The 18,499-nt window shown below is 39.1% G+C and overlaps 1 protein-coding gene across 1 annotated transcript in view; it reads left to right on the top strand.

Annotated features, from left to right (window-relative positions):
- The window catches only part of ANKEF1 (ankyrin repeat and EF-hand domain containing 1), a 31,967-nt gene extending 30,506 nt beyond the window's left edge, over positions 1-1,461 (top strand). The window contains exon 9 of the mRNA XM_032142541.2: positions 132-1,461. Coding sequence (XP_031998432.1) covers positions 132-434 — 303 coding nt within the window. The 3' untranslated portion in view covers positions 435-1,461. The remainder of the gene's footprint in view (positions 1-131) is intronic.
- Positions 1,462-18,499: the final 17,038 nt, after the last annotated feature.

Genomic DNA, 18,499 nt, shown 5'->3' with positions numbered 1-18,499 from the left:
GTCTGTTTCCCCTTTCTTTGACTAGGAAAGGGAACTCCCTGACCCCTTGCGCTTCCCGAGTGAGGCAATGCCTCACCCTGCTTCGGCTCGCGCACAGTGCGCTTCACCGACTGTCCTGCACCCGCTGTTAGGCACTCCCTAGTGAGATGAAACCGGTACCTCAAACAGAAATGCAGAAATCACCCGTCTTCTGTGTCGCCGGGGCTGGGAGCTGGAGACCGGAGCTGTTCCTATTCGGCCATCTTGGCTCCACCTCTCCTATTTTTCATTTTAAGATTTGGAGTCCTGAAGCCACAACAGCAGAGCTGATCAGGAAGAGGGAACTACGGCGAGAGAGGTTTACACATGAGGTGGACTTCGACGATTTTATGATGCCTTTTCAGAAGAACATCACAGAGAAAGCTCGAGCACTGGAAGCTGCCTTGAAGACCTAAGTCATAGCAGTTATTTCTTGGGGTAAATGCTTTGAGGCCCAGGGACCAATCTTTGGAGAAAGTAGACATTTCCATCAAAGCCAAAGCAATCCATATACCAAGAACTTGTTACCAAGTATTTCTTTTTGCTTTAACAACTATAAATATTCTGAGCTGTCTAGAGAAAAGATGTATGTTATTTTGAAATGAATGGTATGTCATTCTGGATAAATCCCCAAGCCTCCTTATGAGTGTAGTGAAATGCATGACATGTGGGTTATAAACACTGCTGTCAAAAGATTTACCAGGTCTACACCATTGTCCTTATTATTTTTTTAATTATTTTTTTTTAATTAAATACACAGTCTCACTATATTGCCCCAGCTGGTCTCAAACTCTTGAGCTCAAGCAATCCTCCCAACTTGGCCGTCCAAAGTGCTGGGATTATAGGCCTGAGCCACTGTGCCCAGCCTGCTTATTGAAAATACATTTCTAGTGGAAATTGATGAAAACAATTTAGGTTTTGGAAAAAGAAGTAATATTTAATCTTTTAAGGAAGGAGTTTATTTCTCACATGCCATTATAAACTATGTGTGTTAGATACCTTGGGTTGAATACACTTTTAACAGCCCTAGCTGTTAAAAGCCCTAGTCCTAGATAGATAGATATTAGGTTGGTGCAAAAGTAACTGCGGTTTTTGCCATGACCTTTAATTGCGGCAAAAACTGCAATTACTTTTGCTCCAACCTGATATCTAGGTAGCTAGCTAGCTAGCTAGAAAGACAGATATAGAGATGATTGGTAGATAGATAGATAGATAGATAGATAATTTATTGCAAATAATTGGTTTACATAATTTTGGGCCCCAGATGGTCAAGTGCTAAATTTGTAGAGTAGGCTATCAGGAAGTGCAGGCTAGAAACATTCAGGAGCTGTCCCTGAAGTCCACAAGTGGAATTTCTTCTTCAACACGGAAACCTCAGTTTTGTTCATACACCTAAATACTTCAGTATGTCTTTCCTAAAATAAAAGGCATCCATTTACCTAACCAGATTACGACTGTCAAAATTTCAGCTGTCGTTAAAGCGACTGATGGGATCAGGTTTGCCTAGATTATCTAAGACAATCTCCTTTACTTAAAGTCAATGAATTGTAAATGTTGGTTGCATGTACACAATTCCTTCACCACAACACCTAAGATATTTGATTGAGTTACTGGGTGCTATAACCTAGCCAAGTTGAGACATAAAACTGACCATCTCTGGAGGTGTACTCTGGAGTAAAAAGCTAGCTGAGGCATTACTCACACCAGGAAATGCAGTGGGTACTGAACAGGAGCTCAAAAAATATCCAATGTCTCATTGACAGAAAGAAGCCACTTTAGAATCTGCCTTACCAGAAGGCACCAACTCCAGATTATAGCTCTGTCAGTCACGTATGGATTAAACCCCTTTCCTCTAACCTCCTCCCTCTCTTTCCAACCTTGGAGGGACCTTTCTCAGGAGCCAGTCAGGGAGGAGAAGGGAAGAGAGAGAGTGAAGCAGGTAACCAGGCCCACCCCCTCTGGAGGAGACAGACCTGAACAGGGGTTGCTTACAAGCGTTGCATTTGGAGCCCAGAGATTTGCTATTACAACTAAATTTTGCCTGTTTTGTAAGGTTTTGGTTTGTTTTTTTGTTCTCTCTTTTCTTTTTGTTTTGAGATAATTTCATATTTATGGAAAAGTTGCAATAATCTGACAAAGAATTCTTATATGCCCTTTACCCAGATTACCTAAATGTTAACCACTTGCCACATTTGCTTTATCTCTTTCTCCCTCTACATATATGTGTATGTATGTTTAATTTTTTTCCCGAACTATTTGTGTGTCCATTGAAGACATGATGAAGACATGATGTTCTTCACATGATGTTTTTGTATTTGTGTGTCAGTTGAAGACATGATGTTTTAAATATTTCATTGTGTATTTCCTAAAATCACGATGTTCTTTTGAATAACAATATTACCATTGGCAAAATAAGGAAATTAACACTTAAATGAACTATTTAATCTATAGACCTTATTCAGATTTTGCTATTTATCCCAATAATTTCCTTTGTACTCCTAGGTCATGAAATACATTCACTTGTCCCATCTCTTTAGTCTCTTTTAGTTTAGAACAGCCTGTTTTTCTTGTTTGTTTGTTTGTTTATGACAGTATATAAGAAGAACACAAGCCAGTTATCTTGTAAAATGTCTCTCAACTTTGGTTTGTCTTAAATGTCTTCAAGAATAGATTCAGGTGATGCTTTTGGGGCAGCAGTGCTACAGATGTCATTGCACCCTTCTCAGTACATCATATCAGGAGGCACATGATGTTGATACCTGATGTAAACTTTAACTGCGTTTGCAGTTGAGAGAAATGTAAATAAAAGTAAAGCTGCAGTAATAAATCATAACTGCATAAATTAACTGTAGTACATACTGTACAACTGTAATAATTTCATAGCCACGTCCTGTTGCTATTGTGTTGAGTTCAATTGTTGTCTTTTCTCAAGCTTACTTTATTGTATGAATACAGTATTTGTAAAATACAAAATATGCGTTAATTGACTGATTATAATATGGGTAAGGCTTTTGGTCAATAGTAAGCTATTAGTATCCAAGATTTTGGGGAAGCAAAACTTATACATGGATTTTTGACTGCAAGGAGAGTAGGTGCCGGTAGCTCTCTAGTAGTTTTCCTTGTATTTAATGAATATCTGATGGATAGATACTTTGAAATTATGGAAATTTCCTTCTATTTTCATACTTTCACCTACTAATTTTAGCATCCATGGATAATTCTTGCCTAAAATAATTATTACAGTGACAGTTGCCATAAAATAATTTCTACATTTTATCGTTCTTTACATTTCTTACTTGGCCTTCTGCTGTTGGGCAGAGCTTTCTTTTTTTCCTTATTAATTTATGTTCTCAAATCAGTATAGACTCATGCATTCCTTTTTTATTTAATGTGAATTATATATGTGTGGGGACCAACTCAGAACTCCAGAATTGGTATGAAGATTATTTTAAGCCAAAGACATTTGAGATTTAACATACCATATGCAGGGAAAAAAAAAAAAAGTCTTCTCAGACCTTTGCTTATCTGACTATAAGCAGTAACTTCTAGGAAATAAGGCTGCCATAAATTCCTCTTCAGGTTTGATCTACTTCTAGAACACAAGTAATCCTACCCCAAATCCCTTCTCCAGAAGTGTTGTATGGCCCCGAAGGAAATTTAAGGACCATTTATACCTGTATAGATAAACGTTATCACATACTTTTTTATCTCCTGTTTGTTCACCTGAAAACTCATGTATCTTTTTAAAAAGTCATTGTGTTTATATAAATGTCTTCTCCCCCTCCCCTTTGCTTATCAAGATGATTATAAACCACCAATTTTAACTATCCCTTTGAGTTACTCACCACTGAGTTCTCCCAAGTATATATGCCTTGCACGCATAAACTTTTTTCTCCTGTTAAAATGCCTTTTGTCAGTTTAATTCACAGGCTCCAGGCACTGAACCTAAGAGGGTAGAGGAAAAGTTAATCCTTCCCTATGTGATCCTTTACTCTCATTATTAATTTTGATGCTCAAATTGTCCCTAATTTAACTAGTGGAAAACCCTTCAAGTTGGCTCCTGATAAAAAGACATTTTGTTTTCTAAAACAATCACAGGACTCTTTATTTCTTGAATGTGAGGGAAAATGCCCACCTTTGGCTTCATTCAGGAACAAGGAAAATGAATCTGCAACAGCAGATTTTCAGAGGTGATCACTTTCTGTTTTCACTCTAGTGAGCACATTTTTTAAATGTCAGTTTGATAGATAGTGGTGTCCTGGGATCACCTTCAGCCACTTGCAGATATAAACTGAGAGTAAGCATCAATGTTAGGTCTTATTAACTCTCTTTCCCTACATACGGAGTGTTTGTATTCATTTTAATGGCTCAACGTGTTTAAAGGGGAATTGTGTGAGGGGAACAGTCACAAAATTGACTGTGTTTATCTGGAGTTTAATGCTGAAGCCAAACATAGCAGAGCCACAGTTCTAACAATGGCCCATAAGAACATCAGTGCTATTCAAAGAGTGATCCACAGGCCAGCAGCATCAGCACCACAGGGAGCTTACTCCCACTACCCGCTGCCCAAAATTATAGTACTGAAGCCTATACAAGCGTAACGAAAATTCTGTAGAGGAAATCTTACTGGCATAAAAAGACCGTCAATGTTGCATGAAAAGTACCTACATTATAAGTAGTATAACATCAGACTTGCAAATGCGCAACATGTACATAAATAGTAATTTTTCTGGGTCTTTATGAGTTATCTGACCTTCATTGTTTTATTTTGGCTTACCTGTATTTTCTGTTTTTCTTTTTTCTTTTTTTCTTTTTCACGATGTACACGTATTACTTTGGAATTAACCATTAAAAAAAAAAAAGAAAAGAAAAAACACAAGTTAACACCGAAGTCCATAATACCAAAGTGAGTTTATTAGTATTTGCCTCTTTTATGCCTTTTTGTGCATTGCATTAAGATTCTCTCAGAAGAACAGAGCCAAGAATTCAGGAGCAAATGATGTGTGAAGGAAGTGCTCCCAGGGGAGAGCAGTATGGGGTGAGGGCTATGAAACAGGACAGAGAAATGAAAGTTGCCAAACAAGGGTGTACTTTCAGATGAAACCACAGCTTCTGAGTAGCCCGTGGGGAGCTGTAGCGCACAGGCAAGGAGCTGGGCTTCTGGGTTCCTGTATCAGCCAATAGCTGCAGGATTGAGGGTGTACTGGCGAGGCTGTTCCCAGTGCTCGAGGGCAAGTCTGCAAAGGCCGTGGTGGGAACTATTGGCTAGAAAGCATGCAGAAGCTGTAACTGTGTGCATAGCACAGGAAAGGGGACACATGCACTTATCTTTAAATTTACACTTTGGTGAACTGGGTAAGACTGTGGGTTTTGTATTAGCAGACCTGGATTTGAATCTGCATATTGTTAGTCATCTGCATTTACTGCCTGCTTGCCAATGGATCAAGTTACAAATGGTCATGACTCCGAATTTCATCATTTATAAAGTAGGGATAATAATATGTCCCTCAATGAACTCTTATGAGACTCTAGTGGAATAACGTCTTTAAGGATGCTCAGTCTGTGCCTATGCCTGGTTGGTGGCCAATATATGGTTTGTTTTTAACCATCTTTCAGTCTCTAGAGGAAAAGTGAACCAAAAGAAGGCACAGGAAGGAATAAGGACCCAGACCTGAAGAGTCAGAACAGAAAAGGCTTCCTGGAGCAGATCCACTTTCAGACCTTCAAAGCCATTTCAACATGTATACATTTTTTTTTTTTTTTTTTTTTTGAGACAGGGTCTTGCTGGAGCACAGTAGCATGATCTCAGCTCACTGCAACCTCCACCTCCTGGGTTCAAGCGATTCTCCTGCCTCCTACCAATTTTTTGTATTTTTAGTAGAGATGGGGTTTCACCATGTTGGCCAGGCTGGTTTCAAACTCCTGACTTCAAGTGATCCTCCTGTTTCCACCTCCCAAAATACTGGGATTACAGGCGTGAGCCACCTCACCTGGCCCTAAATATGTAGATATTTTATCTACATATTTATCTACTTTATCTAGTTTCTGACAATCAGAGAAAAATGAAAAATCCCTATTTGCCAGGAGATATACTTACTAATTTCAGTATAGTTCCGGTGGATAGTGGCCCAAAGGTTATCTAGCTAGTTACTAGTTAGGTAATTAAAATAATGTCTTAGATCAAGCTTCCTAGAAATAGAAGCTGAGATGGGGACTCTAGTGCAAGTGACTTATTAAGAAGGAACATGTCAGGGAATGAGAGAAGCAGAATAAAGCAGGGAAAAGACCTGAGGGAAGGATATGATCTCAGGAGGGCGTTAGCACCAGCCTAATTTCCTGGGGAGCTTTGGAGGATGAATGGAACCACAGAGGTTGGTCCTGCCCAGAGGGAAGAAGCCTGGGCTGTTATATCCTGCATCAATGAGTCATTAACCAGCCCCTTGTCGGGAGAGAAACCTTACAAGTGTCACCTGACTGATTCGCAAGGTGGCTCTGATCAGCCAAAGGCAATCCCCAGAGAAGTGGGTAATACAGCCTCCAACCACAGCAGCTGAGCACTGGATGGGCCAGCTGGTTAAGGGGATCTCGGCAGCGCACCAACAGCATCTGCTACAAATGGCATGCTCTCGTGTGCAAAGTTCAGGTACAAAATTTCAGAAGGTGACTCCTTGAGATCACTTTGCACGACACACTTTGTTTTTAAAAAGAATGTAACTTCAACAAACTTCCAAACTTGCCTCATTGTTAAGAATAAAGATGAATGAGCAAGAACAGCATTGATAACTGATTTGGCAGCTAGTTGAAAGGGGAATCACAAATCCCAGTGGTCGTTTCCACTTCTTCAAACTTGAGTGTTATCAATGGTTAAAAATTATAAACATGAGACACAGAAAGATGTACTCAGCCTTATGCTAAGGATAAGGTCATGTCTAATTGGCACAAATCAATCATCCCCAGTGAAGTTAGTTTAGCAACTTTTATTAAATTCACAATGTAGCCATGAAAAGTCCCAAGAGAACTACTGAGCCTGTAGTTTTTTCAAAAAGGGTGGTGTAAAAATAGAGAAATGAGAAAATTCAAATGCCTTCTCCACACAGGCATAAATTTGAAGTAAATAGTCATCTGAACTATGGTATTATTAACTATTTACACAGTATGTATATTTTGTTATATGGATTTGTATTTCTGTAACAGTGCATCCTAGGGGAAGTTTACAAATGAAGGTAGATGGGGTGTTTGTGTATATCAAATAACCACATGCTAATATTCTTAGATCCTTAGGTAATTATTACTACATCACGAATTTTATCTGAGTAATAAGGAAGAACTGAATATTCTGTTGAGATTCTGGAACTTACTGGAGATTTCTTTTATCCTAGATAAATAATTGAGTATTGTGTGATGTATGATGTGATATGCGTGTGTAGGTATGTGTTTATTCAGGATTAATAGTGATGGTATTTTCCATTTATCTTCAGTAAATAAGAGTTTGAAGAGGAATGAATATGCAAAAAAAGCTTTATTTTTCATAGGCTTAATGACTTTTTGTAAGATGGTTTGAAATAGCCATATATTTTTCTAAATATGGGAGATTGTTATGTTCTTCGTTATTGAGACCCGTAAGCTGCAGTTTGATGCTTTCCTGTGAAAAGCATTAGAAGTGAGAAAAATAAGTGAGAGAAGTAAGTATTCTCTCATAAAAATTAAATAATGAAATTAACACATAAAGAATTAAATGAGTAATGAGTATTATTGATGTCTGAATATATCTCAAGCTAAAGCAACACTTCCCAACACTTCCCAAAGCTAACAAGTCAGCCAGAAGGAGGATTGATCAGCAATAGAAGATCATGGAATGAGAGTACCTGGGCAGACCTTGTGTGTTTAGACTCTGCAGACCTCTGTTCCATATAACACATGCGTCTCAGTTAGAGATTGAGACTTTTCATGCTGTCCAAGGCTGCTACCACTAGAATGCTGAATCTATCAGCAGCCCTTGTTCTACACACAATTTGGTTTTATTCACTCAGCATATATTTATTGAGCACCGAAAATGAAAATCCTAGGTCTGTTCCTTGCTCTCTTCATGGTGCATGACAGGAGAGCAATTCATCCAGTTTGTATGTCCCAGGTTTCTGCATTATTTGGCTTCCAGTTGGATCCAGACAACAGGAGACAACAAAAGATGAGAGAGGGAGGTGAGGAAAAGCCAGGTAGTTCCCCCTTTCCGTCTTTGCCTTCATCAGCATCCCCGGCAACAGCTGTGTCTGTCTCCCCGCTGGCCCCACTCCCCACTGTGTGGGGAGCTGTGTATCCTGCTATGGTCCTAGCCTCCCCAAGGTGACTCTGGCCCCTGGGTTCTGGTAGTACTCTAGGCTCTGGTAGTACTCTAGGCTCTGGTAGTACTGTAGGCTCTGGTAGTACTCTAGGCTCTGGTAGTACTCTAGGCTCTGGTTAGGCTCTGGTAGTACTCTAGGCTCTGGTAGTACTCTAGGCTCTGGTAGTACTACCCACTCTCTCTGCCCCTTAAGCCTCCAAGGGTGATATCAGCTTCTTTTGTTGTTAGTCTTAGGGCTGCCTCATTGTGCTCCGTTGTTTCCTCAGCCTCTTCTATCACTTGTGCAACCAAATCCTCCCATTAACTTCGTTTCTGTAGGAACTCAGAGTAGTTTCTGCTTCCCCACTTGGATCCTGAGTAATCATGTATCAAGCACAGTGGCATGTCTGGAGAAAATGGAATGCAAAACCAGAAATAGCCCCTGCCCTCATGGAGCTTATAGTTTGGTAGGAAAAGCATATTTTAATAGAATAATTCTAAAATACATATGAGACGATTGCACAGGATTGAATAATTGAAGATTATCAAAAGACTCACAAGATTTCACAGTGTGTACTTGAGTAAGGTTTTAATACAGGTGAAGGATACATCAGGACACAGAGCACAGACGATCACAGAGGGGTCTAGGGCTTCCAGGCACAGCCCCCTAGGGTCAATTTTAGTCATTCAGGACAGGACACTTTTTATCTTCAGATTACATACTATCAACATAAGTGTGAGTCCAGGTATGTATTTATTGAGGGGTCTTTCATACCCACCAGCCATGTAGTTAAACCCAGGCTGTATAACCTATTAGACCAGGTGCAAACTATCAGTCTATACATTCCTAAACAATGTAGACAAGCTAATACATGCTGCCTCCAAGGGAATTTTGAGCTTTAAATAGCACATTGCACATTATAAAGTCCTCACTAGCACATTTCATTCTTATCTTGACCAGACTTCAAGCATCCCAGGAGACAAACACAGGGCTACCCCAGGATAGCTGCAAGGTAACCCTACCTTATACAACATATGAACTTAGAGTGGTGCTACAGAATCGGGGAAATTTTCACTAATGAAATGGTATTTTAGCTGAACTCTAAAGAATGAGTGAGGAATTAAGTTGACCCTGAGGGAAGAGAGGAATCGAGTAGAAGCAGCAGCATTTTGCAGTGCAGACCCATTCCAGCAAGTGAAATAAAAGCAATGTGACAAGAAATAAATAAAAAATGGTCAGGGAAAAGAGGCCAAAGCCACATCCTGGAGAGATCTGTAAGACAACCATATGGATTTGGAAAGTGATGGATTTCCATTTGATTCTGCTGATTCGTCCCTTGTCCTAGAAATTTTCTTGACTTTAGCAACACCACAGTTTCCTGGTGCTTCTCAATATCCTTTGTAGCCATGCTTTTTGCATCAGGACTCTCAGCACCAGCAGACAATAATGAGAGAATTATTAAGACTTAGAAAAAGAGAATTCTTAATACAGAATTTCAGGGGGTGGATTGAGCAAGATTGGAGGCAAAACGTCTTCCCTTAAAACCCTTTCTCTCCTCCTTGTTTGCTGACATTCTCACTGTCTGGCTCCCTTGCTCTCTCTACTTGGCTTTAGTCTGTGTGAGCTCCAACCTTAGCCAGAATGTAGCAAAGATATCCACCAGAAGCTCCAGGGTTACATCCTAGAACTCCAAGTGAAATGAGGTACTCTTTCCCAACCGGTCCTGTGAAAACCCTGATTGCACTCTCAATGGTCAGGCTTGAGTCAAGGGTCTTTCTCCACACTTGTCATTATACCACAGGATACAAGATTCTGATTGGCCAGATCATGTTGTTAGCCCATGACTCAGGGAATGAGTCACTCTACCAAAACACTCAGACTGCTACTTGTATAGGTGTGGGCTCCCAAGAAAAAGTAGGGATTATTCTTCCCCCCAAAAAGAGGGATGCTGGAAAGGCAGAAAGAAAAAGGAAGGGAAGGGGAAGGGGTAAAGGAAAGAAAAAGAGAGTAGAAAGAAGGACAGAAAGAAAGAGAGAAAGAGGAAAGAGAAAGACGAAAGAAAGAAAGAAGAAAGAAAGAGAAAGAAAAGAAAGAAAGAAAAGAAAGAAAGAAAGAAAGAAAAAGAAAAGGAAGGAAGGAAAAGGAAGGGAGGAAGGAAAAAGGAGACAGGAAGGAAGGAAGAAAGAAAAAGAAGAAAAAAGAGAGGAGAAGAAAAGAAAGGAATAAAGAAAGAAGAGAAAGATGGAGAAGAAAACAAACCAAAAAAGTGGCTACTACAACCTCCGCCTGACCATTAAATGTCGGAATTTCTCAAGACTCATTTCCAAGCCTTCATCTCACACTATGAGCGCTCCCTAGGCAAGCTCATTTGCACTGTCTCCTTGGAATGACTACCACATTTGTGTCTTAAGCTCAGTTATTTCATCTAAGCCCACAGAAACATATTTAATTATACTTGACATCCGTTCTTGAACTTACAAACACTCCTGAAACTCAACAATTCCCAAATCAAACTTTAGACTTCCACTGCCCATCCTTAAGTCTAGTTTACTTCGAGTGTTTTCTAATTCAGTAATGGAACCACAAACATTCTGCTATGAAAGCCAAACTCCCAGATATCACCATGACTTGCTTCCCCAAGCACCCATCCACCCCAATTCAACTCCATTTAATCTCATAAATTCTTGTGACTCTTCCTCCTACTATCTCCACCTGTACCACCGTAGTCTACCTTATTATCTTACCCAGAAAACTAGTAAGAAATATTCTGATCTGTTCTTTCTATCTCCTCTCCTGCAGTCTATCTATACATTGATGCCAGACAAGTCTTTTCAAAGATGAAAAGTGATTACTTCAGTACTCTACCCACCATCTAATTAAAATACTTTCAAAATTACCGTTTTTCTTAATAATATAAGACAATGTACATGAGCATGGCCTATGATCCCCTGAGTGGTCTGAGCACACTTACTCCTCCCCCAGGTCAGGCCTTTAAACACTCGGCTCTAGACAGTCTGTTATTTTATTTTATGTACCTGCTCCCACCTTCCATTAAGTTTTTGCATATCCTCCTTGTCCAGGAATTCATTCTCCCTCCTCTTCCCCAACCCCTCATCTGCTTACTTTTCCATTCCTTTTTCATCTCAGGGAAATCATCTCTTTGTTAGAGCAGGCTTCCTCACCTTCCCCATGAAGTTAAATTCTCTTCCTATACACATTCATAGATCACAATGCACCTTCCTTCACAGCACTTACCACAGTTGCAACTGTATCTTCACCAGTGCAATTAATTGAATAATATTTAATTATTTGACACCATAACTGTCATGACTGAACATTCCAAAATATACCACATATTTTCTGGCCACATGGATGGGATTATAATGTAATATAAACCTGAATTATTTTAAAACTTATGCACAACTGAAAATCACATATGTACTTTCTCAGTGCCTCTTTATGTGGAGAGTTTCTCTTATACTAATTCATCCTTGACTATTGTACTCCTGAGTTCCTGCCTCTGTTCTTTAGAATGGTTTCCATTTTTTTTCTGCTGGACTGTATTAGCTTTCCCTTTTGCCACTGGGAACACAGCTGTCTGTAGCCATCCCAGGTCTATAAGTAACCTAAATGGCTGCTTATAATTTCTGCCCACTAGGAGAGGGACTCCTTTACTCCATTAGTCTCCTGTTTGAATCTTAACTCTGCCCTAGGCTTCAGGATACATAAACATTGCCCATCATTCTTAGGAAGTGAAGAGATTGCAAATAAGCAAAGAAAAAGTAGTTTTAAATACTCTTTCCAAATGACCTCGCAAGAGTTTTTTCCATTTTTAGAGGGAATAGTGGGAGTCAGAACTGGCAGAATAAAAACAGTGTATTCCTAGACCATATATCAGCAGATAAATGTGTTTTGCAGCATTAAAATTACCCTCGTGGTGCTCATTCCTGGATGTACCATGTGTTCTGTGATGTAAATCAGTACATAGCCTTATATTTTCCTCTGTGTCATGGACCCACAGAATTGCAGTAGCATGAACTGGTTGTCAACAAAATTCTTTCCAGTGCTTCATAAAGCCTTTGGCTTTTCTTCATTTGATATGTGTGAGTGGGAATGCACAAAAAACAAGAACAGATGATATTATTTAAACCATTTGGTGAGAAATGTCTGACAAGAAAAAATAAAACATATGTATCGATTCAAGTGCAGTAATTGGCTTGGCGGTTTTCTATATTATCCTTTCTACTTGTAAAAATCATCTCAAATGCAGCAAAATGTTCTTAAATCCTTTATACTTCATTCTAAAAGTCAATAGTCCAAAGAGGTTAACTCTTTTTGGGTTTTTGGAAAACAAAACAAAAACCAGAAAAGAGAGCATAAATATTTTCATTTTTATCTAAACTTTTCTGGTTGTTGCTGGTTTTTCCATCTCCACTTCATTATTGCTAACATGGAATTATTGATAAAGTTTAAAAGAAGAGAAACACAAATTCAGATTTTAGGAACTCACTTGAAATCCTTACTTAAAGACTAAAAGTCATTCATTTATTCATTTCATTCAATAAATACTAAGGATCTACTATTTTCCAGTTGGCCTCTTTGGCACTGGTGTATAATGCTACACACAGCACTCACTGCTCCCTTGGTTCCTGCCACCATAATAGGGAGATAGCAATTAAATAAACACAGCTATACTGTTATAAATTGGGATGCATGTTACCATGGAAAAGTACTGGGTGGAGTTTTAGTCTGAGAGTCAGGGAGTGCCTCTCTGAAGAAATGTCTACTATGAGACCTAAAGAATGAGTAGAAGCTGTCGGATTAAGGGAAGGAAAGGTGTTTTACCCTGTTTTCTGCTACTATAACAGAATACCACAAACCGTGTAATTTATAAACAATAGACATTTATTTGGTTCATAGTTCTGGAGGCTGGGAAGTCCAAGGTCAAGGGGCTGCATCTGGCGAAGGCCTTCTTTTTGCACCATAACATGGTGGAAGGGCAAACAAACAAGTGAGACAGAGAGAAAAAGTAGGCCAAACACTCAAGATAACAACTAACCCACTGCCAAGCTAACAGCATTAACCCATTCATAAGGACAGAGCCCTCATGACTAACCTCTTAAAAGCCCCACTGCCTGATAGAACTATATTGACAATTAAATTTCAATATGAACTATGGAGAACAGTTTGGAGGCTCCTCAAGAAACTGAAAAAATAGCTACCATATGATCTAGCAATCCCACTGCTGGGTACATACCCAAAGTAAAGGAAATCAATATATTGAAGGGATATCTGCACTTCCATGTTTGTTGCAGCTCTGTTCACAATAGGCAAGATTCAGAAGCAAACTAAGTGTCCATCAAGAGATGAATGGATAAAGAAAATGTGGTACTTATACACAATGGAGTACTATTCAGCCATAAAAAAGAATGAGATCCTGTCATTTGCAGCAACATGGGTGGAACTGGAGGTCATTATATTAAGAGAAATAAGCCAGGAAAGAAAAGACAAACATTGCATGTTGTCACCTATTTGTGGGATCTAAAAATCAAAACAATGGAACCCAAGGAGATAGAGAGTAGAAGGATGGTTACCAGAGGCTGGGAAGGGTAGTGGGGAAATGGGAGAAAGGGTAGAAAAGGTTAATGAGTACAAACAATAATTAGAATGAATGAATAAGGCCTGGTATTTGATAGCACAATAGGGTGACTGTAGTCAATAGTAATTTAATTATAAATTTAAAAATAACTATAATTGGATTGTTTATACCAGAAAAGACAGATGCTTGAGGTGATGGATAGCCCATTTTTCCATGATGCAATTACACATTGCATACCTGTATCTAAACGTCTCATATACCTCCTGATGCAACTACCATGTATCCACAAAAATTAAAAATAAAACATTATATAAAAATTTCAATATAATTTTCAAAGGGGATACTCTATAGTGGTATGGGGAGGCAATCTACACATGAGGGGGCAATACCTGCCACAACTCTGATGCCAGAAAGAGCCTGGCTTGGTGAAGAGCAGGAAGAAAACCAGAAAAGCTTGCCCAAAGATGGCGGTAGCAAGGGGAAGCCAGCTTAGGACAAGGTTGAAGCGGAGGACTGGCCAGATATCGAGGAACTGGCAGGGAAGAGTAAGGAGTGTGGGTTTCTTTCCAAGTTCAATTGGTTTTCACATTGCTGATAGCATCTCCCAAGTGATTACAAGTCACATTGCTCTGTGTCATCCATAAATTATCCTCAAGAACTCCTAGGGCCATAACAATTTTATGAAGGACTCAGCTCTGATAACAGAAAGTCAATATTTTTAGTCTCTAGCTTTTCAAGTAGGCAGCTGGAAGTGTAGCCAAAGGATTTCAGATTTCACAAATGTGAGAGCAAGAGACATCTGCTAGTCTCTGTTCAATCTCTAATTTTCCTGTGTCTTTCTAAGTGACACAGAATTAGTAGGCTTAGAATTTGCTATAAAAACTTGTTAAATTCATGCTTTGTTCTTTAACAGCATCTTAGCTCTTCTGCTTACCAGCTTTGTGACTTGACAAGCTGTTTGACCTCTCAGATTCTGTTTTCTCGTGTATAAAATAGGGACACACTACAGTAGTGATTAGTACCATTCACCAAATATTTCCTGTTCTCTCCACTCTGGACACATGATAGGATTATATTCTGCCTTATTCCCTTGTAGTTAGGTGGTGTCAGGTGACTAGTTTTGACGAATGAGCTATGCATGGAAGTGATGTTTGCCATTTCCAGGCTGGAGCTTTTGATTGCAGGTGTAAGGCTGTCTGAGCAATCCTCCCCTCTGCTGCCGGCCGCTCTGTCAGCCTAGGAGATATGAAGTAGGGTGCAGAGTTGCCCATCAATGGACATGGTGGATTATAAGCAACGGGGACTTTAGGTTACTGACCAGCCTCACTAACAGACTTACTTCAAGTTTGTGATAAGAACTTGTATTCATCCATTCTTGCACTGCTATTAAAAATACCTGAGATTGGATAATTTATAAAGAAAAGAGGTTTAATTAGCTCACAGTTCTGCAGGCTATACAGGAAGCATAGCAGCTTCTGGCTCAGGGGAGACTTCAGAAATCTTCCAATTATGGCAGAAGGCAAAGGGGCAGTGAGGCACTTCATGGCCAGAGTAGGAGGAAGACAGAGGGTGGGGAGGTGCCGCACACTTTTAAACAACCAGCTCTCATGAGAATTCACTCACTATCCAGTATCAAGCAGCGGACGATGCTAAACCTTTCATGAGAACTCTGCCCCATGATCCACTCGCCTCCCACCAGGCCCCTTCTCCAACACGGGGGATTATAATTTGACATGAGATTTGGGCAGGGACACAGATCCATACCATATCAGAATTTAACGAGATAATAGACACTAGGCAATTGCTATACTATCTGGCACACTACGAAGTGCTAAATATAGGTTTCTGTATTTCAGGTAAGCATTACTGGATTTCTCTGCCCAAGTATTAGCATTTGCGTAGCTTTCAGGATTTAATTTTCAGGCCTAGAATTGAATGATTCAAGTTACCATTAGAAATATTTACTCTGACATTTAATTATACATGCAAATTATTGGTCATCAAGTTTGTAAATCATATTTTTGGTTTATGATAATATGTGATATGCAAGAACCTCCAAGAACTGAACATTACTTTGCTCACAAAAGTAAACTCATAATGGCTGAAAACATATCTAATCTCCTTTTCAATAAATAGTGATATGCAACTGATAGCTCTTGCCAAATGTAATTGAGATAAATCTTAACTGTTTGAAAATATTAAAGAAGTGTTTACTTTTAATTCATTACCGATGCAAAATGTTTGGGTTTAAAGGAGAAAATCAAAAGAAAACATTCTAAAATAATATTGATTTCTTTCTCTCCTTGCCATTTTTACAAACATACTCTACCTGTAAATACGCACCTGCATAAATTATGACTAAATCTATTTTTACTGCTTCACAGTAAATCTTTTGCTGAATATATGGGGCCTTAATCTCCGGTGTATTATGTACTAAAGGCTAATAGATTTGGCAGCAAAAATAGACAGTTATAGTCCATTAAAAACCAACTCCATAATTCATGACTGGACTTGGGGTCTGCTTCCAGCCCAATGGCACACCTAGCTCCCAAAGCTCTAAAACAAATTTTCCAGTTTTATAATTGCCAGAGTTATGTTTTTCTCCATTTAAAAAGCACATCAATATTTATGTTGTTTTCCATGTGTTCTCAAAATGACAGCTTAAATGATTTGACAATAAGTAAGATTTGATTAAATACAGTAATCCCTTGACAGGGTGGTTTATTTGATTATTCAAATTATTAATCATCATGCCATCTATTTAATTTTTTAATACTTAAATGAATTTTTTCTTGTAAAAGAAAATCTTGTAAAACAAAATCATATCAGAGAAAGCCCTGCAAATTACAAGGAAGAAAATAATCACTCACAATTCCAACCCTAGAAAAATATCACTGTTGACCACTTGAGGACTTTACCCTAGTCCTTTTATTCTGCAAACATTTGCCATAGAGGTGCAATAGAACACAAAATAATATATGCTGTTTTTAAATATTTGTGTATAATTATAAATGCAATCTATATAGTTCCTTATAAGGAAATACGAAAAATTATTAAGACAAAAACATAACCCAGGGAAAAACCATCAGAGATAGTCATTATTCGTATTTTAGTGCTTCACCTAAAAGCAGCCATTACTTAGCTACTTTAGTGTTCACCCAAAAGGTGTATTCTGCAGAATTGTCCTTAGCAGGGCAATTGCATTTTCCAGAGTGCCAAATATTTACTCACTTTTGAGTTCGAGCACCCACACACATCATGCATGTGCAATATGAAGCAACAACAACGTGTTACACTCTGGTGTTATCAATGTAAATAAAACGTAGCCTGTCCTCTCCAAGAGCTCCAGGTCTGAGGAGGATGTAGACTAGGAAACAATTATAATACAGAGTGATTAATGCTAGGACTTGAGATAGGCTCAGGATGCCACGGCACTGCGATGGAACACAAACCTCGTCTGGTGGAGGAGAAGGTTTCAGGGAAACCAAAAGCTTCCTGGGGGCTTTGCAGTAAGGCTAGTTCTCAATGGACGCAGCCAAAGTCAGAGGAAGAGAGCCGCCAGTGAGCATATGCAGTCTAGGGTCAAAGGCAATTCCATATGGTTGGAGGATAGAAAGATAGTGACAGGAGGTGAGGTGGGAGAAGTTGGCCTGCAGGATTCGTATTCCATAATAAGAGCCTGAATTTTATGCAAAATACAACAAAGCAGTTAAGCAGCAGAGTGACATATTCAGATACGCATTTAAGAAAGAGCACTCTGGCTGCAGGAGGGGATGGATAAGACATGCGGCAAGGCTGAAGCTAAAGAGAACAGTAAACAATGGTCATCATCCAGATTAGAAATACAGAGAGCCTAAATGAAGGCAGCAGTAATATAATGAATATTAAGAAAGTCAAGGAGGCTTAGACTATTCCTATCTACGTGCAGCTTGGGGATTAACCTCAGATGTTGATCATGCTTGCCAAATTATTAGTAAGACAATATCTCAAGACCTGCCTTGTTAATCTCCTTTCAGTCTTATGATATGAGGTTAAAAACAAGGCAAATAATATATTTTGGATTCTATTCTAAAGGGATCAATGTAAGAAACCTGGGTAAAATTCTGACACTACAGTTGAAATCCAGGAACACGGGCCTATGTGACATCACATACGGAGAGCAGATGGCTCAGAGTGATCATCCCAAGAACTTCTCCTTGGGCAACGTGACTTTTGCAAAAGAACTAGGAAAGTGTTCCTTTGGGCCATGGTGATTTATCAAGGCTAGAAGTTGAAGAGATAATAAATCTATTCTGAACAATATACTTACTAAATCGTAGTCATTTATAGTCCTGTCATGAGACAGGCACTCAAATGGGTACACATTTGCCAGGTAAACAAATGTATTGCATGGGGAATTAGGGATTTACAGCTAGCAGGGGACATTGAGGCTCAATATTGATGGTTTTCTTTTTCCATTTCGGTTGCTAACATGATTTATTTGCAGTTTTCTTAATCAAGGTGACTGACACAGAAACCTATCTAAATTTTTTAGCACAGCAGTTAAAGCAATCCACAATACATA

Source organism: Hylobates moloch, unplaced genomic scaffold (genome assembly GCF_009828535.3).
Source record: "Hylobates moloch isolate HMO894 unplaced genomic scaffold, HMol_V3 SCAFFOLD_21, whole genome shotgun sequence".
Taxonomy (NCBI): domain Eukaryota; kingdom Metazoa; phylum Chordata; class Mammalia; order Primates; family Hylobatidae; genus Hylobates; species Hylobates moloch.
The sequence above is the reverse complement of the archived record's forward strand: the minus strand, read 5'-3'. Positions and strand labels throughout refer to the sequence as shown.